Raw genomic sequence first — 24,693 nt, forward strand, 5'->3', positions numbered from 1 at the left:
GCCGAAACGTCGTGAGAACTGAATTTTATTACGTTTTTTTTTATTTCCCTTCTACGTTACTTTACCGAAAGAACCAAGAAGATGAATCCCTGCAGTCACGAAAGCTTTAAATCGAAATTTGATTGGGTACTGTTCCCAAGATATTTAAGTTTTTACATTTTACGTCTATGTATATTGTGTAGATAGAGTTTTACTCATAAATTGTAAACCTAGGTATTTTCATGTGTTTATGGTTGTTTTACATGATAACATGCACCTGTCCTGTTCATGTAACACTTTAAAAATCAGCAAAAGGGTTATATAAATAAAATGTATTGTGAAACGAAAGGCAAAAAACGATTATGTATATATAAATACATCGTTTAGTCCATATTCAGTGTCTACTCAGCGCTTCTTGGCTTGTCTCTTGTATTCATTAAATGGAGCATCTCTTGTCACTATCCAGCAATAGGTCTGCAAGCATTGATGGGCTCCATTTGGCTTGATGGCACTTCTCCATTGTTGCAATGTCCTGGTGAATTCGCTCGCCATGCTCGTCGCTCACTGCTCCGCAGTTCGGTGGGAAAAAATCTAGATGAGTGCAAAAAATGTATCTTTAGTGACATGTTGCAACCAAGGCTTTTGTATGCCTTAATAGGTTTTCCACCAACTCCCTGTAGTTGTCTGCCTTGTTGTTTCCGAGAATATGTGTTGCCACTAACTGGAAGGATTTCCATGCTGTCTTTTTCTTGCCACGCAGTGCACTGTCAAATGCATCATCTCGATGAAGTTCACGAATCTGAGGACCAATAAAGACACCTTCCCTTATCTTAGCTTCACTTAACCTTGGAAATTTTCCACGGAGGTACTTGCAAGCTGCTTGTGTTTTGCCCATGGTTTTGACAAAGTTCTTCATCAGACCCAGCTTGATGTGTAAGGATGGTAGCAAAATCTTCCTTGATTCAACAAGTGGTGGATGCTGAACACTTTCCCTCCCAGGCTCCAATGACTCAGTGGCCAATCTATCTTGGTGTAGTGGGAATATCTCGCGCGACTATCCCTTTTGTAGAGAAAATAGCAGTACTTTATATATCAAGTCTGCAGACCAAACAAGAGAGCTACAACCTTCAAACCACCACAAAGCTGCCACTGATGTTGGTCATAGTTTATGCACCTCAAAAGTTGTTTCATGTTGTCATAGGTTTCCTTCATATGGACTGTGTGACCAACTGGAATTGATGGTAAAACATTGCCTTTATTCAGCAAAACAGCTTTAAGACTCATCTTCGATTAATCAATTAACAGTCTTCACTTATCTGGATCATGAACGATATTGAGGGCTGCCATCACACCATCGATGTTATTGCAGGCTACAAGATCACTTTCCATGAAGAAGAATGAGACATTTCGATTGAAAGCTTTCGTGATTGCAGGGATTCATCTTCTTGGTTCTTTCTGTAAAGTCACGTAGAAGGGAAGTAATAAAATAATAAAAATAAAACATAATAAAATAATTCTCACGACGTTTCGGCCACAACGCAAGCAGCCGTCTTCAGGTGGAGAACAGGTCTGTCAAATAGACAGAGTCTGAATGGCACGCTCCAGTCTTGGAGCGACTATTTATGCTGGGATGGATGGGCAAAGAGCGTCTTGACAAAATAATTTGCATATCAAGAGGAATTTAGCATATTTATGGAAATGCAGATATGTGATTAGTACTACTTGTGAAATGCGTAGGAGGTTTGGCGAGGGGTTTAAAGTCATTATGCCTATGCATTATGCAGGATTAGCAGTATCAAAGGGAGGGAGTAAGGTTAGAATTAATATAGGAAAGGAATGTTAATAATATGGCGCCGCAGCAACTAATATGCTTATTTGACTATACCTTGTCATATTACACTGTTTTATTCTACCCACTCAACTGTATAGCACACTGCTATATATTCACTATAAAATTACGATACTATATATTACCTTATACATTGTATTTCCCTGTCCCCAGACGACCTGCTTGTCAGTTTTGATGTGGTTTCCTTATTCACCAAAGTTCCTGTACCTGACACCATCGCAATCATTGAAGACTTGGTTCATCAAGGACTGAATGCTGGGGTACCCCCCCTGGTGAGACACTGCTTAACCAATACATACTTCACCTGGAATGGAATTTTCTACAAGCAAACTGAGGGCACCCCAATGGGTTGTAGCCAACGTCTTCATGGAGAAATTTGAGACTGACGCCATCCAGACTGCCACTCTACGCCCGACCTTATGGAAGAGCTACGTAGATGACACTTTTGTCATCTGGCCACATGGCCGGCCTGCTCTAGACCAATTTCTCGACCACATCAATTCCATACACCCAGCCATCAGATTCACCATGGAAGTCGAAAAAGATGGCAAGCTACCCTTTTTGGATGTCCTAATTAAAAAGAGACCTGATGGTTCAATGAGCCACTCTGTCTACAGAAATGCCACCCATACGGATGCTTACCTAAAACCGGATTCCCACCACCATCCATCCCAGAAGAATTCCCTCATCAAGACTCTACACCATAGAGCCCGATGCATTTCCGACCAGGAACACATTGCCAGTGAACTCAAACAAGTACGCCAAGCTCTTAAGGCTAATGGTTACTCCGACTACACAATCCGCAAAGCCATCACTCCAACCATCAAGAAGGATCCTGTTGAGGAGCCTCTCAATACCATCACCTTACCCTACATTGTTGGGGTCACAAAAAAGATCTCCAAAATCCTGATTAAACACAAGATCCAGGTCCGATTCAACACAGTACATAAAATCCGTGATCTGGTCCCGTCTGTAAAAGATGTGGTTCCAGACATACAGTACCCTGGCGTCTACAAAATAAGTTGCCTCTGTGGTAGCATTGGAGAAACCAAACGACATGTCTCGGACCGCATCCGTGAACATAAAGCAGACTTGAAACACGGTAGGACAAACACCTCAGCCGTGGCAGATCACTGTTACAATTAAGTGGGTTCACATGATATTGACTTCTCCAAGACAGATGTTCTCTGCAAGCCATCTGGCTACCATGAGAGATGCATTCATGAGGCGATCCACATATACAAACACAGAGAATTTCAACCAAGAAGATGGATTCCGGCTTAGCAATCATTGGAAGGACGTAATAAACCATTTCGGATCTTAACTGATTGTGTCCACGTTTACAGTGACTTTCAGACCGCGTTCCACTCACTGACATTGACTATATATCCTGTATTCTCCGCAGGGAATGGATTCTTTACTCCGCTGCAAGCTTCCTACCACCACTCTCCCACTGACATATTTCGTTGCTTCCTCTTAGTACCTTTCACGTGACGGTCAATGGTATAGTGTATAGCATATTGTATAATAATAAATAGTATTAAAGTGTAATGTTTAATACAATGTATAAGGTAATATATAGTATCGTAATTGTATAGTGAATATACAGCAGTGTGGTATACAGTTGGGTGGGCAGAATAATACATAGTGTAATATTATAATGTATAGTCTAAAAACATATTAGTTGCTGCGGCACCATATTATTAACATTCTTTCCCTTTATTAATTCTAACCTTACTCCCTCCCTTTGATACTGCTAATCCTGCATAATGCATGGGCATAATGACTTTAAACCCCTCGCCAATCCTCCGACGTATCTCACAAGTAGTACTAATCGCATATCTGCATTTCCCATAAATATGCTAAATTCCTCTTGATATGCACTCCGCAGGGAATGGATTCTTTGCTCCGCTGCAAGCTTCCTAGCACCATTCTCCCATTGACATATTTCGTTGCTTCCTCTTAGTACCTTTCACGCGACGGTTTATGGTATAGTGTATAGCATATTATATAATAATAAATAGTATTAAAGTGTAATGTTTAATACAATGTATAAGGTAATATATAGTATCGTAATTTTATAGTGAATATATAGCAGTGTGCTATACAGTTGAGTGGGTAGAATAAAACAGTGTAATATGACAAGGTATAGTCAATAAGCATATTAGTTGCTGCGGCGCCATATTATTAACATTCATTCCCTTTATTAATTCTAACCTTACTCCCTCCCTTTGATACTGCTAATCCTGCATAATGCATGGGCATAATGACTTTAAACCTCTCGCCAAACCTCCTACGCATTTCACAAGTAGTACTAATCGCATATCTGCATTTCCCATAAATATGCTAAATTCCTCTTGATATGCAAATTATTTTGTCAAGACGTTCTTTGCCCCTCCATCCCAGCATAAATAGTCGCTCCAAGCCTGGAGCGTGCCATTCAGACTCTGTCTACTTGACAGACCTGTTCTCCACCTGAAGACGGCTGCTTGCGTTGTGGCCGAAACGTCGTGAGAATTATTTTATTATGTTTTATTTTTATTATTTTATTACTTCCCTTCTACGTGACTTTACCGAAAGAACCAAGAAGAAGAATTAGACAAGATCCTTTTGACGGTGACGGAACATGGAAACCCTAACATCACCTGCCAGGAGATTCCACTGCTGCAGTCTAGAGCCCAACAGCTCTGCCTTAGTTCTAAATCCTGGTCACCTTGTGTTATGAAGTGTGGTTCAGAGCAGGAGGGTGGGAGAAAATCTGGGTTATGTGACCTTGATGGTTCAGGACCAGAAGTTTCATCCTCTTCCTCGTCTGACTCAAGTGAGAATGATTCTGGTGCATCAGGACCCGGCAGTCCTTCTCCGTGGGGTACTGGGCGTATAGCTGATTGAATGTTTGGATAATGCACAGTCCACTTTTTCTTCTTTGACACACCTTTTGCAACTGGAAGCGCCATGCAGAAGTAACAATTGCTGATATGATTTGTTGGCTCTCTCCAAATAATTGGCACTGCAAAAGGCATAGATTTCCTTTTTGCTGTTCAATCGCTGGCAAAGATTTGTTGCACAAGTGTTGCAGCATATGTGTGGGGCCCACATCTTGTCCTGATTTCCATTTTGCAGGCAAAATAAAGGTGATAGGGTTTCTTAACCATAGTGGTTATACTGCGCTTTTGTGATACAAAAGTCACTTCACCACAAACATAGCAGAAGTTATCTGCTTTGTTCACATAAGTACGAGGCATCTCTGCTTACTTTGGCTAAATATAAATGTGTCCCTTTGCAAAATCAAACACTTACAAATAAGAGAACACGACTCTGTATTATTTCTAGAGCTGATATTGGGCAATTTGTTCAGCAGAGAGATGCAAGCCTAGTTATGATTGTATCATCCATGACTTCTTGGAATAACATGGTGCAATTCATATCATGTATGATGCAATACCAAGTTCTAATTGCATCATTCATTGTTTTGCTCAAAAAACAAGTACTGTCCAAACACAGTCATATATGTATTCATAGTTCAAGTCAAAGAGGTATTTTAGTATTTTCTGGTTTAATTTGAGATCCCTTCCCTTTATAACTCACTTATCCTCCGACATTCCCAAGTCAAGGGTCATATATACTGGCCCAGTAGCATATCTTGAAAACTAGAGCCAATCAACAATTTTAAGCATAATTTTCATTTTCAGTAACCCAGAATTAGTAAGGTTGGTCTCCATTTATTTCGGAAGCATTTTGGCTGAAGACCAGTGAATTATCGGCTGAAAAAGTGTCCTGCTCCGGGATGTTTGTTTGGTATTTTATTGGAATATATGTTTTATTAGTATAAGGCAGAAAAGCTTGTCTGTGACCAAATCACCCAGAATCCTCCCGATCTCGTCAGACTGCAGAAGTTAAGCTGGTTTTGAGACTGGTTGGTACCTGGATGGGTGGCCACCATGCACGGCAGGTTGTTATCGGCTGCGTCACAATTAGGTCGGCAGCAGAGGGCAGTGCAGCAGCAGCTATTGTTGCTTTGTGCTTCTATATTTGCATTCACCAACCCACACTGACCAGTGTGGTGAGGTATGGACAAACCAAGTTTCTATTAATTTTACAACATGGGGAGGCCCTCATCCAGCAGTGGATTAACAAAGGGCCGTGCACGTACACATACGTAACTCATGTGCTTGACTGAATATGGGACTTGTGGTTTGGATACTCTTTGGTTCTTTCGGTAAAGTCGCGTAGGTAGAAAAATTAAACAAAATAAAAATAATATATCACAACGTTTCGATCGCAACACAAGCGGCCATCCTCAGGCGTGATATATTATTTCAATTTTGTTTAATTTTTCTACCTACGTGACTTTACCGAAAGAACCAAAGAGTATGGATTCCTGCAGTCACGAAAGCTTAAAATCAAGATTGTGATTTGGAGTTTGTGAGTTGGAATCTAATTTCAAGTGATGAATTAATATTTCGTTGTAAGCCTAGTGGATGTCACTGCGGCTATATTTACAGAGATCAGATCTTGGCATTTTCAAACCTGGAATTTATGGAGCATGCGGTGTATGACCACTGCCAGTAAAAGCAGAAGCATGTCTAAGCTTGTTGACCTTTCCATTGAACGCAACAAGATCTGCCCTATTTCCAGCATGGGCTGAAAATACTGTGTGTCATCGTATCTTGGCGAGATATAATTTCATGTTATCAAAGTGTGAGAACTATTACCGAGTGATGGACACAAACGTCACGCGCTCTGAAGAACCAACTTGCACGGAAGTAATTAATTTGTACACGTTTTGTCTGTAATGATACACATATACTTTTTTTTATCTTCTGCCAATTGTTATATCGGTATCAAATTAAAAAGATGCAAAATATTTCTCTTGAGAATTGTTACAGTAAAGCATTTCACGAGCTTGTGTGATCGTGCACAGGTTGATAAAACTTGATGTCACAGAACTGCTTCTGAATTTGCTTCCATTAGCTTCTTTTTTTTTAGTGCCCTGCAAAGAGTATCAATTGTATTGCAATCAAAGCAATTGTCTTCATCCTCAGCACTGGAATATGCTGAGTAAAGTGACAACAAATGCAATATGATATTGTTTTATTCACTTAGTTATTATTAGCCATCAACGCATTGCACCTGAGGATCTGTGTTTGTTTTCATCTCTTGGCTGACACCCGTTTATGATCCAAGGATCTAGGTCAGTTCTCTTCATTGCAAGGCCCGCAGGCCACTGGCGACCACTGGTGGCTTTTAAGTTCGGCCTCTAACATGCGGCCCCTGACAATGCAAAAATGTGAAAACACCCCCCCCATCATCATGCTTTCAAACCCCAATGGTTTCAAATGTGTGGCAGCCTTCACACTGATGATGTCTTATCGGTGAAGGTGCCCCACCCCTGTGAAAATTGTGGTACCAGCGCCTTATGATGACAATGGTATCAGCCCTATGTCACTCGGCCACCACATTGATTTCGTACGAATTGATAGTCCATGCATATTTTGTATTGATTGGAATAGTGTTTGTTTTGTTTTGAATCTTTTAAGTGATGCAAACGTCTTGGTAAAAAAAAGCTTCTCGACAACAATGCTAATTTTTATCCATGTATTTTTCACGAAGGTCTTACCACAGAGTTCTTCAGCAGAACAGAAATTGGGAACTTTTCAAGGAGTGTATCCAGACCCAAGCAACACCTGTCCAAGGTGAGCATGTGTCACACATGACATGCAGTCCCATGCCCTCAGAATTACTTTTATTTTTAAACACACATACGATGTAATTGGCATTGACCAAACATTCCCAATGCTGAATAATTACCAGCAAATTACTCAAATTGGGATGAGACATGGCAACATTTTGCCGGGCAGTGGTGGTGGCGGCTACACACGTGGCCTGTAATCTCCATTTCTGTCGGCGTGGAGGTGCCCTAGCCCTGGCTCGCCAGGAGATGGCGGTACAGCAAGTGGACTGATCGCCATGTGTTTCCATCAGTATGGGGTTAGAGCGTGTTGTCCTCCCTTCACGTGCTACAGTTTCCACATGCGTGGACACTCGTTATGAATTGGCTGAAAATGAATCTCAAAATGAAAACCCAATGGAGCACGACCCTCCTGAAAAAGAGTCGTGCGACACATTGATTCTATCCTGGGTAAAGAGGCGTAAAAATAATGATCTGTTTAACACTTAGTGTTTCGCGACTAATATGTCATTTTGGAAAATCGCCTGATGAAGCTGGTTATTGTAATCACCAGCGAAACGTTGTACTCAGATTGTAAATGTTGTGCATTTACTTTCCCAACACACCGGTGTGCTGAAGTAGTAACTAATTGGCACGTTTTGTTTGCGTGACAAACCTTACGAAAATAAATTGGCCGTGTCAGGTGCTAATCTAGCCCTTAAAACCCTTTTAAAAACTTCATTATTTAACAATAACGACGATGATAATGATAATAATACATTTAAAAAAATTACAGCATTGTTAGTAAGGCTCGGCATTGCAGAGCTGTGCTGCGCACGCCGGTTAATGCGAGCTGTGCGTGGAACGACCAGGAGTCGCCGGGTCGCGCGGAGACGCGGAGCACGGTGGAGGCTGTGCAGCGCGAGCGGCAGGAGCTGCTGCGCCGCGTGTGCGCCGACCCCGCGCTGCACAACCTCACGCACACCAACGTGTCCCACTTCGTCCTCAGCCGCATCTTCGTGTGCGACCGCTACCGCATCCTCTTCTGCCAGACGCCCAAGGTTGGCAACACGCAGTGGAAGAAGGTCCTCCTGGTGGCGAACGGTGAGCGCTCCAACCGCGCGGGAAAAGGTTTCGTGAGTTGGCCAACACGAACCGAAATTTGGGGCAGTAACCCGGTAGAGGTTGGTTGGTTACCTTGGCTGTGACGGTTAGCACATCGGATTCATGACCTCGCAGCATGGCAGTTGAAAGGATAATCAAGTTTGTTAAATCTCCCACCCACCCCCAACGCCAGCACAAATGGCATCCTCTCTTTAAAATAATGTGATGGGATTTTGAATTGTCCACTGTGAAGCAGACAGTAAATGGTTATGGTCAATAACCTGTGGTGTCAATCAGGGCGGCCGCTAGACTCTGATCACGGACCTCTGCAACAGCAGAAATACGCTACCATTTCGACCACGTCACCGCTCCTAGAGAATCTGTTGCCATATTCGCCATTAGCATCAAGCGGCTGCGATGATACACGCAGTCCTCGACTTACGTCGGTTTGACTTACGCCCGCCCACACTCACGGCAGGATGCCAATTGCCACACCCACGTTAGTACTCACTGCGGTCAGACCGCACCTATGGCACGACACCAACTCAGGTGACACCAACTCAGGCGCGAGTTCTGTGCACAAAGATCCCCCATTTAGCCTTAACAGACTGTAGGGGCAAGTGCCGTTAGCGAGCACCTATGAAGGCCGGCATGGCACACGAGGGGTGGGTGGCCAACACCACGCCCGGCCGCCTTTGTCTCCCTAGTGACGATGTTTACACACCACACCAGGTACTCATTTGAGGCTGAGTCGACCTAGGGGAGGCCCGGCACCGGTTCAGATAATTGTCACTGGTGTTGGCCGTGAGCGGGATTCAAACTCGGGTCGTCAGGTTCATAGAGCAGCGCGGTAACCGCTACACTACCGCTCCCAATGGGATACCACGTCGGCGAGATGGTCACTACCTTCCCTGGTATGCAGGAGGACGAGGGTTCGATCCCAACCCCGACGCTTGTTTGTTTGGAGTTTGCATGTCTCTCTCCCCATGGTCACGTGGATTTTTCTCCGAGTCCGTCGGTTTTTTCCTTCACATTTAGAAACATGCGGTTTAGAGTATTTAGCTGCGATACATTTTCACGTGATAAGCCACTTCGTTAAGCTATCATTTGTGGACAGGTTGCTTCTGAAAAAGAGCTCTGTAGCTCAGCATGCCTTGCCTAGTAAAATAAAAAATTGTTTAGTTTTGATAGTTTTAGTTTAAAACTCTGTTCATTCTCAGTGATGATTAAACGTGTTGACATGGCTCATGTGCAGCAAATAGCGGTGGGGTTAAGGTGACTCTCGTTGTGGTAAAGCAAATGTGAGATATTTGTGATTTTGTCGTTATTGGCGTTGAAGGACACGTGTGACGTATGTGCGATGCAGGCCGCTACAACAGCACGAGCGACGTGCCTGAAGACATCGTGCACCAGCACGACAAGAACGGCCTGCCTCGCCTCTCCAGCCTCCCTCCTGAGGAAGTCTCCCTGAGGTAAGGCTATACGGCAACTCGCTGGCGAGCGGGGAGGGGGTGGCAGCCACTGTGGATGTTGTGGAGCTGTCTGAACACCTTCCCTGACATATGTAGACATAGCTCAGACACAGAGCCGAATAAATAAGCCTACAGGCACAGGCGTACTTCCTGCTTCTCCACCCAAACTATACTTTTCCACGTTGTTTGCTGGTAAACACCCTGTTGTGTATCAGTTTGTTACACAAAAAAAACTGTTTTCAACCCTGTATTTCAGAATTTCGTCCTGAGCTTGTGCCCGGTAATGTTTAGTTTTATCAGGCTCTGCTAAGAGACAACCAACAACATTTTTATACAAAAACTACAGGATTTTAGAGTCACGTTTTTTCTCCCTTCGCCACGGTGATACAAATGTTGATTATGTCGATGACGGAACCTTGAAATACAGCACACACGAGTGCATACATAGCCAACCGTGCTAATCTAACGTAGCGAACCGTGCACAAACAGCAGTAAGCTCGGCAGCCGAGACAGGAGCCGCATGGATTGAATACAACTAGAACATTTGTGATGAAGTGGGGGGAGAACTTTGCGGACCCCTTCAGTGATCTACCCAATCACAGCTTGGAACCGATAGCTCGGAAGGACACCAACAACTTCCTGCGCCTGCCTGCACCCCCACCACCAAGGTGATTATTTAGCTCCCATAGTACCTCCTCCTTGTCCTCCCACGACTTCCTCTTCTATATTTACTATGCCTAGAATTGCCACGTAATTAATCACTTCACATATGACCTTTGCAGTGTTGCAGAAGTCAGCAGAGTTTTCAGAAGTCTTGACTTCAAATCGATTATCGTTTGTTTACCTACCGAGGAGAAGCATCTGGGGAAGATGGAATGCTGTGTAACTTGGTTATGAAGGGATTCCTGTATTGAACGGACGTATTGGTAACTTTCTGAAATGTTGTCGATATGGGGTACAATATAATCCTAGAGACATTGAGAAGTTGATATCACAATTTGAAGTCGTAGCAATATTACCACAAGATGCATTATTGCCCATTATGCGTGATACCACAAGGATGTCATGAATAATATTTGTTTATATTCTTAGGTTTTTTCGGTAAAGTCACGTAGGTAAAAACATTAAAAAGTAAAATAAAATAAAAATAAAAATCACGACGTTTCGGAGGCAACACAAGCTTCTGTCTTCAGGTGGTACCGTCACAGCCACGACAGCTGTATCAAGTAAATGAGAGATTGCAGGAGTTACCACTGCGTTTATATAATGGTTGGAGAAGGTGGTGGGGCAAGGGCCGCATACTTATTATTAATATGGTAAGGTGAGGCTTGAGACTAAGAATAGACTGCATAACAAAGGCTGAGCCTTTGTTATGGAGAGGTGCGGTTTGTGACTCAACCTGTAACAGGGAGACCACCACTAAACATGGTAAAACAGTAATGGTTGTCTGTCAAATAAGATTGGCAAATAAGTGTAGTTAAATCTTTTTTGCATGGTTAATCAAATCTTTCCAATGATTACTCAGTTTGTAACCGTCATCACGGTTGAAATTATGTCTGTGTTTGTATATTTGTATGGCTTCGTGTACAAACCTTTGATGGTAGCCAGGAGGTTTGCAGAGAACCTTGGTCTCGGAAAATACAATTTCATGAGAGCCCACCGAGTTGTAGCAATGATCGGCAACGGCCGAAGAATCAGTTCTGCCGTGTTTCAGATCTGACTTGTGCTCGCGGACACGATCAGAAACATGACATTTCGTTTCTCCAATGTAGCAATCACCACAAATGCAACTCAATTTGTAGACTCCAGCAAACTGTAAGTCAGGAACGACATCCTTCATCTGTGAAGGATGTATAGGAATGTTATACATCATTAAACACCCCTGCTTGGATTTAAATGATGAGTACATTTGGTATTCGTGCCATTCGTATAGCGCAAAGCTGTCACTAACGCGCTATATTTAACGGATGAATATATTCCACTTTAGTTTAATAATAAGTATGCGGCCCTTGCCCCACCACCTTCTCCAACCATTATATAAACGCAGTGGTAACTTCTGCAATCTCTCATTTACTTGATACAGCTGTCGTGGCTGTGACGGTACCACCTGAAGACGGAAGCTTGTGTTGCCTCCGAAACGTCGTGATTTTTATTTTTATTTTATTTTACTTTTTAATGTTTTTACCTACGTGACTTTACCGAAAAAACCTAAGAATATGAATCATTGCAGTCACGAAAGCTTCAAATCTAGAATTAATATTTGTTTAATCTCATGCTAATTATATTATTATTTTTCCTAATCACATCCCTGGCAGAGAGTGAACTATTTCCATTTCAAAACGATATAACCAACAGAGCCATATATCACAGAGTTGGCACATCCTGGAATTTGATGTCATATGGCTTTACCTGACAACCTTCACGGAACTTTCTCAAAATATTCCTCCCGGCTGGACGTGTGTTTTTTTCAGCAGCCCTGATGAATGAGCCATTCACCTGGAGCCGGCAGCGAAATGAAGCCGCAATATCTCGGCAGAAACAAATTGGGACATGCTGCTGTATGGCCTGGTTATGCAGCCATTGTTTGATGTCAAAATTAGCATCAGGCCCTTGAGCCAAACTATCTATATACTGGCATTACAAAATAAGTCATAAAGACTGTATAGGAATGTTATACATCATTAAACACCCCTGCTTGGATTTAAATGATGAGTACATTTGGTATTCGTGCCATTCGTATAGCGCAAAGCTGTCACTAACGCGCTATATTTAACGGATGAATATATTCCACTTTAGTTTCACAGCAGGGGTGATGTTCCAACAAGGTTTGTACCCATTTGGGTAATTTGCGAGTAGTTTTCACAAACTGGCTGGTTACACATGGCCTATCTCGATCGAATGACGTCCCTGGATCCTTAACGTTCACTGTTAAGCGGACCGTGCATTTTTTTTGTTTGTTAATACACCACAGTATTGACCAGGGCGGCCACTGCGATAAAACTACGAGCCTCTGCAATAAGTGGCAAACACCCCTCCCCCCCCCACTGCCCGGTCACGTTAGCGCCCCCAAGCGAGGCTGGAGCGAGCTTTAGTTGCGACTCTCGCCTCTCGCGAAAACTTTGGTCCCACAGACTGACACACGTGGATGCACCGTCCCATCCCCCGCAGGCTACGGACATACTTCAAGTTCCTGATCGTGCGGGAACCGTTCGACCGCATCATCTCGGCCTTCAAGGACAAGTTCGTAAAGAACCCGCGGCAGGAGCCGTGGTACAGACAGAGGATAGCCCCAGCAATTGTGCGCCGCTACGGCTCGGGCCCCGCCCGCCGCCACGCCCTCCGCTTTGAGGACTTTGTGCGCTACCTGGGCGACGCGCAGGCCGAGCGACTGGACGCAGCTTTCGGCGAGCACATCATCCACTGGGTGACGTACGTGCGGCTGTGCGCGCCCTGCCAGATCGACTACGACGCCGTGGGGCATCACGAGACGCTGGAGAGCGACGCGCCGTACGTCCTGCGGCGGGCCGGGGTCCCGGGCCACGCGGCCTACCCGCCCATCCCGCCCGGCGTCACAGCGTTCAACCGTTCCAAGGTGCAGCACTATTTCCGCGGGATCAGCCCCACATGGATCAGGCGACTCTACCGCCGCTACGAGGGAGATTTCCGGCTCTTCGGATACGAGGAGCCCTCGTTTCTCTGGATGTGAATGTGGGCGGCGGATAACGGCCGTGATCGAGCGGATCAGGGGCCCGCGGGGGTCCCAGGGAAATCAGCCCAAAATTACCAACGTTTTGTTTTGTTTTCATTCTATTTTTGTACACATAATGAAATTAGAAGCGTTTTTGGAAAAGCGAAATTGAGTTATATTTCATGGGTTTAGCGTTGGATTATTAACAGTGTTCCAGACCCGTGCATTTATGTTTTAGTGGTATTACACAAAAAAACGTCATCCATTGAGGGAAATCCATTTCTGTCTATGCGCTCTGTGCGTACTTACATTTGACAGTCTATCCTGAAAATGTATGTTGATGCACAAAAAGTGGAAACCACTGTTCTCTTTAGACGTCCAAACCTTCATTGTCATACCAAGCTAAATGGTGCATTTCTATCCACGTACCAATGTGTTTTCTCAATCTCCATGACCTGATCCCATACTGGAATGAGTCACTTGCAATATTTGATTTAACACCATATGCTGTCACAACAAGCGGCAATGCTACGGATTTTTGCCTGGCATTTTAAACATTGACGTTTGTAACGTGGCCATTGTTTTCTGAAGAAGGCTGGGATAATGAAGCAGGACCGTGACGCTGGCTGTGTGTATTTGACTGGCCTCACAAACGAAAGTATTTGGTGCTCGCTTGGCATTTAAAACACACGTGTGGTCGTCCTGAGATTCGGTACTCGGGATGCACAACTGCACTACTGGAAGTGGTATAGGTTTCTACCTACCAACCTCCCCTCACTGATGTATATAGCCTCTTTCCGATCGGTGATAAGTTGGCAATTCATGCACCGTTAACTGCAAAAGGGACGCGTGAAGCCAAGAATCCAACTGAGTGTCACACATTGCACGTGGCAGCACAGATTGATTTATGGACGTTTGAGACAAATCCTCGAATAACCAATAATAATAATAAGAAACCGCAAGTGGCACATAGAGACGCGACGGGGACTCGGCACAGCGCTGCTGTTATAACCCTGTTCACCGTCCCCAGTTTGTCGTTGTCATAGTTGGCGACTTTTTATTGATCCTCAGCTCGTTAAGAGAGTGAGGTGTTTGAACAGTAAATTGCGCCGTTGGGCAGTATTGAATTCGGTGGCAATTCCCCAGTGGCAAAATCCTCTGTTTTAGAATAACGACTGTAGGCTGCTTAATGAGGCTAATATACCATGGTTTAAAGATAAGTCCAAGAAAGGGCATTGCTTTCCACAGTGTACGGGACATTGAGGGCAGTGACTAGGGTACATGCAGAGATTATGTTCGGATGTGTTGGAATTAAGTTTGATTCCCATGTTTGGCTGTAACTTTAAACATGGTACGTGGGCTATCGTGTCATCTTATGTATTATTATTTTGCACTTCATCCTGCAAATAGTGTTGTTGAATGAAACTAGATGACACTGTGTAGCAGTTAAGAGCGATTGTCTCGCATTCAAACGGTTTAGAGGTAAAATCCCGCATGGGGCAGCCTACTCAACCCATCAGTTTTATAGCACGAATAAAATACATACCACTCTGTGGCTTGTGGCTTATCTGCCCACAAGGTGATTGTCCTATTACCCTGAAAGTGTGAAATTTCCACCGCTGCCTCATGGCCACCAATGGAAGTGAGTGCTCCCCCCTGTGGTTAATCCAGCATTGAAGGATGGGGGCACGGGTGGGGTGGGGCGATTTCTGTAATTTTGTTACTAACGATAATAACAAGCAGTCAAAGTAGGGGAAATTGTATTGTTAAAAAAACAACAGAACTAATGGCTTGAATGAATTAAGATGAGATTGTATAAATTAAGAAATTGTATTTAGTGTTTGTATAATAATTTATCAACTCGCACAGGGATTTCCATAATTACACCGTACTTGTCCACGGAGCTTGCCTGTCTGCAGCGGACGGGACCGTTATGAGCCGTGTGGACTGCGTTTCTTAAGTCTCCCATCGGTCGTCGCATGTATGTGTGTATGTTGAATGTCTTTCGCACGGTACGTAGCCAACCGGGCACGCCTGTCGTTGCCGCCATTTCAGTGGCGTCTGCGATCCGTTTACACCCGTTATTAAACGGGGCATTCAACGGCACCATCCGTTTGCCGTGGGCCTGGTTGCTTTACGGCGGATTAATCGAGGCGCACATTTCGTAACATTGCGAGAAGGAGGATTTTAGATTTGCACCTTAAAAGGGCAGCACCAAGACGTGCTGGTTGTACTCCATCATTTAAGGAATCGTGTTGCTCAACTTAACTCTGGCTAGTGGTTGATGAGCACAGTCAGGACCGTGTGGCTTTAGTTTTGCTTAAAGGTGCCATGGGGTGAAGTGCACTGCGATGGAGTTTGAATGTGCAGGTTGGCGTGTGGAGCAGACTGGGAAGCGCAGCGTGGAGAAACATTTTTATCATTGCTGGCAGCTTCCATTTCCACCTCATTTGTTGAACATTTTTGGAGACGATGATGATGACGACGTTGCCTGCGTGATTTAATTTACCAAGCACTGTAGATGTTGAGTGAAGGGAAGCTTCACAAACTTAGTGTTTAGTTAAATTTGAAAAGTAGCAAAGCTATCACAGCTCCTAATGTAAATGTATCTACAGCCACGGTAGCTTGTGCTTTCGTCGTGGCCACATTACAGTGCTTTCTCTTCTGATCTGACCTTTCTGTTCAAGGTTGCAGTCAGCTGGCATCCCTGCTCGGGGAAGCATCAAAACCCCTGTAGCCAGGGAGACCGCGCTGTACGACCACTCTATATGCGCTTCACACTCGAGAGAGAGAGAGCTCTTCGAAAGTTTGGGGACCGCCGTCTGCAGCAATATCACTCCGTGGGAGTTAGCTTTGGTGGGGCTGCCTTGGCGCAGTGCGGTGCTGTGTTGATGCGACTTTGCTTGAGGAGACAATGGCATGCACAGTCGTATTCATTGGCCTGTGGACTTGATGCCACTGAACGTATAAAGTATGCTGGTCTGCCAGCGATTAGCAAACGGAAAACGGTGGCAGTTCAAGCAATCCGAGCCCATGCATATGTATACTTGGTGACTGCTAGGCGGAACACACGCTGAAAAATACACAGAGGTATGGGGAGAGGTGCATGCTTGGAATTGCACTGAGAGACTGAAGAGGGAACAACGTAGGTCAGAGAAAAAAAGCAAGTGACAGCCATTGTGTTGACAATGGTAAATGGGCTTGGGCAGGACAAATCACGAGGCCGGATGACCACTGATGATGTGACTTGGTGGATGGATTAGCAGCCAAAGGAGAGAACGCACCCAAGAAGATAAACCACCGCCAGAAATGCGGCGATGAGTTCGGTTCATGTGCACAAGTGAGGTGGGCGGTAGCAGCACCAGACGTGTGAGGGATGACAGCAGCATGGGGAGGCCTTCATCCAGCAGTGGATAGACAATGGCATGATGGTGGCAGGAACCACTTTGTGGGGTGTGACTTCAGGTGTTACTGAGAACAACTTTCAAAATTAAAATCGTGCTGTGTGATTCACTATTACACAATGCCTGTGATTATGGCCTAGGTGAAATCCACAAATTACGTATTGTGATTGAGTAATAGTGTTACTTTCAGTTACAAATTATTATTGTTGGGAAAATGTATTAATGACATAAAGATCTTTGGGGGAAAGAAATGTTGAGACGGTAATATTGTGCGATTGAATGCCAATGCGCGTGTCGTTTCATTTACATTGTGATCCAGTTCCGCAGTACAACAACTGGCTCTGGGAAGGGCGGCGGTGTGCTCTAAGTGTACTGTATCGAAGATGATGATCACTGGTGGCAGGAATGTCTGTCGCGTAATTCTAGGCCAGCAACATCCTTTGCCCGTCAGGTGATGTTACTGCGAAGCAAGCCGCACCGAGAAATCGTTATCACCTTTCAGTTTGTGAGTAGTGGGGTGAATTTTAATTCGGTCACCAGTCACTGTAGCACATGGCCACATGTTGGTGTGTGTGTGTGTGCGTGTTATTCGTTTTGCACTGATCACTGAAAGAAACCGAACAATTATGTAAAACAGTGGCTTCTTTTTTATTCCACTAATCGGATGTACTGTATTTAAAAATGTGTGTAAAATAAATCTTTAAAAAATCGGTCTTGTTTTATCACCCTGTTATCACTCCGGGGCCTAAAGTAGTTAATCCGAAGAAGATGCTTGTGCTTGCCATGATAAAGTGTCGCGTCCATCACCAGGTCATGGCCACCAATTGAGCTGAGCGCTTTGTAATTACACGCTGTCTTTTGAATGTGTAAAACTGCACAAACAAATGTTCATTTACAATTTGACTGCCATTACATCATCTTGGGATGCTGACATTATGTAATGCATGTGTAGTGACATCGGGAATGTCACTGTATAGTGCCGGCCCGGAAGGGCCATGCCGTTTGATGTTCCTACATCGTGGACGGCACTGTGTGGGTGGCTGTGTGTAATACCAGCCCGAGTGGGGCTTGGTGAGCACTGGGATAGTGCGGGCACCACGCACAGCGTGTGGTGGGGGGGCTCCCGCGAGGGGGAGTGGGTGAGCGTCAGCCCAGGGGCAGGGCAAGGGCCCACAGGTGGGGGGGCTATTGGGTGATCACGTGTCCGGGGAGAGCTCTTGAGAAGGATCGAGAGGGGACGAGAATGCTCGAGAAGGCAGGCAGAGCGGCCCCGACCGTAGAGGATTATAAGGCGGGTCCTTGAGGGGTCGCTGCATTCTTCAAGCTGGAAGCTCAACATCTAGAAGCGGGAAGCTCTACGTCTCAAGCTGAAGCTCTTCGTCCTATGAGGCAACCACGTGGTCGGGGACCCGAGTGAGGATCCGACCCTTCGTAGAAGTAACTCCTCTGTATAATGTAGTTATCTGGGTGGTCACCACCCTAAGTTGTATCTGGTAAGGAAGAGTTACCCCTTTGTGTTACGGTTTTACAATAAATGTGTTGCCTCTTAAAGGAATAACGTCTGTGACTCAGTTGGCCTCACTACACATGCTGAACTTCTTTTGCACCGTACGTAGCCAACCCTGCTAATCGGAGGTGCGGAGAGTTCACACTGGACTTGCAATCCTGAAATTGCTAGTTCAGTTGGATCTTATAGCGGAGGAGCTGAAACAATGGTACGAGCTTCTTATACGCACCAAGCTGTCCACCCATCAGTGTGCGTACAACCACTGTTAGCCGGCGGCAGGTCGTGTGTGGTGGAGTAAAATTGTGGGTACTCCCATCTCTTCCAATATGTCCAAGCAGGGTGAATGCCTCGGCCAATTTTTCTAGAGGGGGGCTCTATTGGGCTCCCTCTAGCCAGACGCCCTTCTTCCAGCAGTGGCGTGAGCAATAAATTGCAGGGCTGCGCCTTTACCCTTTGCACCACCACAGCGCCAGTTGTCGGTCAGGCTCGCATCCCCGTGCATATGCACACACAGGCAAACTAGGAGTTTATTTAAGAATATTTTAACGTTGTGCATGGATGTTGTCTGCCCATTGCGAGGTGGTCATCAAGGTTAACAGGGTTGAACTCTGATATGCGCTCAGTGGCGCTCGCCAATGCATGACGGGGTTATCAGCTGTGGGGGCTATAGGAATCATGCTGTCGGACAGTACTATACAGTGCCACCACGATGACCTCCCCCCCCCCACACGACAAATCACGTGGGGCACGCAGCACAGCACAAATGGTAGACAAACAGCCCCACCCCCTGCCATCCATGGGACGCATATCGATCAGTCTCCGCTCGCTAAGCGAACATTTTGCTCGTTTTGCGGACAAATGGGTATAAATAAAATGTCTCATAGTAAATTCTCGTAGAAAGAATGCTCGTTAAGCGAGACACGTTTGTACATAAATATACATAATTACTCCATTGTACAGCTATGCTCCCGTGTATATACTCCCATCCAACCAGCACTGACCCTCCCTTGCGGTGTGGTACGGCCAAATGACCCACACAACCCACAAGCCTTGGGACAGCCCTAGTCCACCAGTGGATCGGCGTCAGGGCTGTGCATGTACACATGGGACTATTCTACATGTGTACGTGAATACCTCGTCCGAGTATAATAACAGACAGAGAGCATGAGGGAGGAGAAGGATGATCCAGGCTAGTCAAGCTAGACAACCATGTCAGGAGCAGCGGAGTGTATCACTGTAATGGTGTGTTTTGGATGACCACAGCCGCACACTGGAGAGTATTTTTATTTTCCGTTTGTTCATCGGGGATCGCCATCTGCCATGGTTGGTGCCAACGGATGCGGTTTAGGGTGTACCACGAGCTTCGCGGAAGATCAAAACCCAGGGATCATCAGCACTGTCATGCCATGCCAACTAAATTGCCGGCAGTGCACGGGCTGTCCAGATATGTAGCGCTGTCCACTGGTGCGCGTGCGTGCGAATCAAACGCAGGTGTTGGCATCCCGTGCCAGTGAGGGCTGAGCACACGCAGGCAGCTTGGGTGGCGCGGGTGGGGACGTTGTGGTTCTGCACGGAGTTGTCTTTGTGACTGACGCCCGCTCTCTCCTCTCTCAACTCTTTTTATGAAAGCACATGCAGTGTTTCCGATCCATTTAGTTCCGTCAGTACACTGTGGGGTTCATGCTGGGACGTACGCATGGTTTAGCAGTTTGACGTAATAAAGTACCAAGATGGCGATGAAATTGAATCTTCACTGTAAGGGATGCGCAGTTTGTATTAGAGTAGACATTCATTTTGATTCTAATTATTTTTAAATAGTTCACAATGTTAATACGTCGATTGGATGGTGCTTTAATCGTGCTTGTGATGTGTAAGGTGGCCACGTTATGGAAATAATGTTGGCTGCTCGATTTCATTGTGTTTAGTGCATGATTTCACATGTATGTGCTTCGACCTTCAAACAAACTTGTTTAGTGTAAGAGGCCGTCCATAAATGACGTCACGCACCTAGGGGGGGTGGGGGGTCAGACATTTGTGACGATGTGTGACGATGAGGGGGGGGGGGTGATAAATGTGACGTCACATCAAAATACTCAACTTTAAATAAATATAGACAACACGTTCTATTTAATTAAATTGTCTTTTTAATAAATGTTTTCTCCTACAACATCAGAGCGCAGCGCCACATTACATACGCACTACAATGACACTAGTTTAAAGCGATTTGAAGCACGTTTTATATATATTTTGGGGGGGGGGGGGCAGAGCTTTGTGACGTCATATTTGAGGGGGGTCTGCCTTTTTGTGACGCTGTGTGACGAAGGGGGGGGGGTCAAAAATCGTCCAAAATCGCGTGACGTCATTTATGGACGGCCCCTAAGTGTAGTGACTAACTCGGAGACGAAAGGAGTTGGAGGCACTTATTTATTAACAAGCACCATCGGGGTGAACACTTTATAATTAGTCCGTCCTTTTGTCGGCGATGTTACTCAGTCAGGACAGTTGGTAGGCTACCTGACTGGTGAAGACAGAGACGACGAGAAGAATGGTGACGAAGACTTCAGCAGCACGACGTGGATCCCACTGCACACAAGAGCCCTCAGGTCCCCTACAGGGGGCCTTCTTATACTGTCAGTGTGGCCTGGCCCCGCCCCCGGCCACGCCCCCTTTCTAGAACCTACCAGCGGGTTCTTCGTGTGCACCTTCTGTGACTTTTCCCCTAGATCCCCCTCTGGTGTATATCCTGACCTGCTGACGTCAGGACTGCCATAAGCCGCAGACCCCCTTCCCTGCCAGCAGCCAGCACTATGCTGCTACACTACTATTATTCTATGCCACTACATCAGTATCAATGACAGTTTGTTGATTAGGACATTGCATATTTCAAACAGTGACATATAAAGGTGAATTTTATATTGCAGAGACTGAAAACAGAAGGAAGGCATTGCATGTTAAGGAAAGAAAGCATTTCGGATGGGATTGTATGTTGAACTTTTTTCACACCGTACACCAACCGTGCTAATCAGAGGTGCAGCAGAAGGGCAACAAACGAAATACAAAAAGTGGTGTTGACTGTGCCCAGTGACTGATTACAGTACTGAGCTGGCACTGCTAAAATCGTAGGGATCTGAATCTGGGCAGCCATCCATAACTTAACCAGGTTCTCAAGTCTGTGTGCTTATGGTCTCAGCCTGCCTACTTGCACAAAAAAGCATGCTTTTTAGTTTCTTCATCGTATGATCATTTCTGATTCGATGTCGACTTCCCTGGCAATCCTGTGGCACAGGGTGATGCACCACTTCCTTAAGAGTTTTGGGTTGAAATGTACTCACATCGTGACGTGATGCCGACAGCACCATTTTTATATTCTTAGGTGTTTTCCATAAAGTCACGTAGGTAAAAAAATTTAATTAATAAAAGTAAAATAAAACAAAATAAAATAAAAAATCACGACGTTTCGGCAGCAACACAAGCCTCCGTCTTCAGGTGGAACCGTCACAGCCACGACAGCTGTATCAAGTACTTGATAATTAATTTTTTTTACCTACGTGACTTTACCGAAAAAACCTAAGAATATGAATCCTTGCAGTCACGAAAGCTTCAAATCTAGCACCATTTTTGTCAGCAGGACTGGGAGGGTAGGGCCCAGGGGTTTCGGGTCGGGGATACAGTGGAGAAGCCAACTGCGAAATTTTCACTTTGACAACATCTTCCCGTTGTTGGTGAAACACTCAACAACCCTACATTCGTTCTGGGGTTCAACAGTAGTCATCCTTTGGATAGACTTGCCCTGCCATAGGAATGTAGAAAGTTCCACTACTTGGCTCAGGGTCACCATTTGTTGGTTAGTGCCACCCTAATTGCTCATATGAGCGGGAAGATGTTGGCCGAACTGCCGAAACAAGGATTTGCACTAATATTATATGCAGGACATGCCCTACTGGATGAACGGAAATACATTCAACATCATGTTTCAAGTTTACCAGTTTAACCAGAGGAGGACTCAAGAGGCCAGGATGTCACATTTGTAAAAAAAAGTGACCTGGATTACCAAATGGATGAAAGCAAAAGTAAAAAAAAGTACAGAATTTAAGTTAACAGCAATCAGAACAAAAACTAATATTTCTAGACTGAGTGCAAATGTTAAATTGAAGTGTTTAATTACTGTGCCACGCCATATGTAAATGCGCAACTGCCGTGTATTGTGTTGTTAACCTTAATTTATATGCATTCGAATTGGGTGGATGGCGGGGGGATTGTAGAATGAGGTCGTGGACTGAGATAGGAATAGGAGTGCATTGTTTATTGGGGTGGTCATGAGCACAATAAAAGTGCAAATAAATCGCAACCTTTTGGCAAGTTTGTAAACAGATGATTAAGTGCTTAATGTGCCCACGTTGCGCCCAGCTGGGTTTGTCCATGAGGCTTCACTTGATCTCTATACACGATATCCCATCACTCCCCCACCTTCACCACATTGCTAAGTGATGCCGGCAGGCACCACAAGGGCGTTTGGGTTTGTGTGAGTTCACGTTTTTTGGCAGGTGAAGTCCACTGACAAGAGACATTACTAATCGGCACAGCATCCAGACTGAAGCTCAGAGCCAAGCTATTTTCTGGGAACGCTTCTGTAGAACAATTTTAATTGAAATCTTACGTTTCCACATCATTCGGAATGTGGCATCGGAGTGATGGCCAAAACACTGCTGCTGGTTTTGGGTCTGCATGGTATAATTAATATGTTTACTTTTTTCAACATGTTACGTTTTTTTGTAATGTGGCGAATGTATTGGAAATGTAGTGCAAACGCAGCAATGATACATATGTAGTGACGCTGACACATGTTCTTGCTTTACTAAGAGCCTTTATTTTGGACACAAACACTGTCCTAGGCCCGGGCTTCAGTTCTTGATGCTTGAGCTTCGTCTTCTGTCCAACCGTCCCTTCCCCTTGTGTTTTTCCCTTTCATATTCCTCCAGCCCCCTTTCTTGAAGGTTTTCTCACCCAATTTCTCTCAGCCAATCCTCCTCCTTCTGTAATGGTAGTCAACCGTTACCCTGACAGGCCACCATAGTTTCCCTGCCTTTTACATTTGAATCCCTCCACCAATCAGTTCAACTCTCTGGCCCTAACTAATCCTATTTGATGCCTCCCTGCACCAATCAGAGTCCTTTAACATACTTCCTGACTGTCCATTTGCACCCATACTGTGTTAGGTAAGTAGTCTGTTTTCGGTCTTAATATCGCCCCTTCCCCCCTTAAAAAAGAGCTGTTCCGGCTAACGCTAGGGGAGAGACTGAAAAGCACAACAGACCACGGGAAGCTGAGGAGACGTCCACCTTCAAGGGCCTCGTGTTTCTGCGACCTATGTGAGCCCGTGGCATAACCCAGCAATAATGTGCTTATGTGTCCAACAATGGCAATAAACATTTCATGAACAACCTTGATCTTTTGTCTGTGTATGTGTGAATAAATAATCGTGCGGCGAGTGTATTTTCGGCGGGGGGATTTAGCACATTCCACAATTAGTTAACAACAACAACAAACAAGACTGTGGGAACAACAAGGCGCAACAATCCCCTGCTCCATCCAAGAACAGTGTTAACGTAATCATGCACATCTTGCGTGGGTCCTCGTTGCTGCCGGACCGGCGTACACTGCAGGGTCCCGCGGTGAGCCGTCCTGCATTAGAATCGGTCATGTGGGTGGCACAGGTTAATGTACAGGTAATATAGGTGCTCCGGGCATCTGCAGCGGTTTGTCGGACACCCCAGACTCCGGCCGAACAGAGTATGGAGATGAAATGCATGGGTGATGATAAAGGTAGGCTTTAGGTGCAATGAGTGAATATACAGTGAGGGAAAAAAGTATTTGATCCCCTGCTGATTTTGTACGTTTGCCCACTGACAAAAAAATTATCAGTCTATAATTTTAATGGTAGGTTTATTTGAACAGTGAGAGACAGAATAACAACAACAAATCCAGAAAAAACGCATGTCAAAAATGTTATAACTTGATT

The 24,693-nt window shown here is 45.0% G+C and overlaps 1 protein-coding gene across 3 annotated transcripts in view; it reads left to right on the forward strand.

Annotated features, from left to right (window-relative positions):
* Nucleotides 1–17,877, forward strand: part of CHST10 (carbohydrate sulfotransferase 10) — a 72,340-nt gene extending 54,463 nt beyond the window's left edge. For all 3 annotated transcript variants that reach the window (XM_078602751.1, XM_078602753.1, XM_078602752.1), the window contains exons 3-6: nt 7,442–7,524; nt 8,372–8,603; nt 9,970–10,075; nt 13,244–17,877. In XM_078602751.1, the coding sequence (XP_078458877.1) occupies nt 7,442–7,524; nt 8,372–8,603; nt 9,970–10,075; nt 13,244–13,781 (959 nt within the window). In that variant the 3' untranslated portion in view covers nt 13,782–17,877. The remainder of the gene's footprint in view (nt 1–7,441; nt 7,525–8,371; nt 8,604–9,969; nt 10,076–13,243) is intronic.
* Nucleotides 17,878–24,693: the final 6,816 nt, after the last annotated feature.

The sequence above is a fragment of the Lampetra planeri genome, chromosome 19 (genome assembly GCF_965212315.1).
Source record: "Lampetra planeri chromosome 19, kcLamPlan1.2.h2, whole genome shotgun sequence".
Taxonomy (NCBI): Eukaryota; Metazoa; Chordata; class Hyperoartia; order Petromyzontiformes; family Petromyzontidae; genus Lampetra; species Lampetra planeri.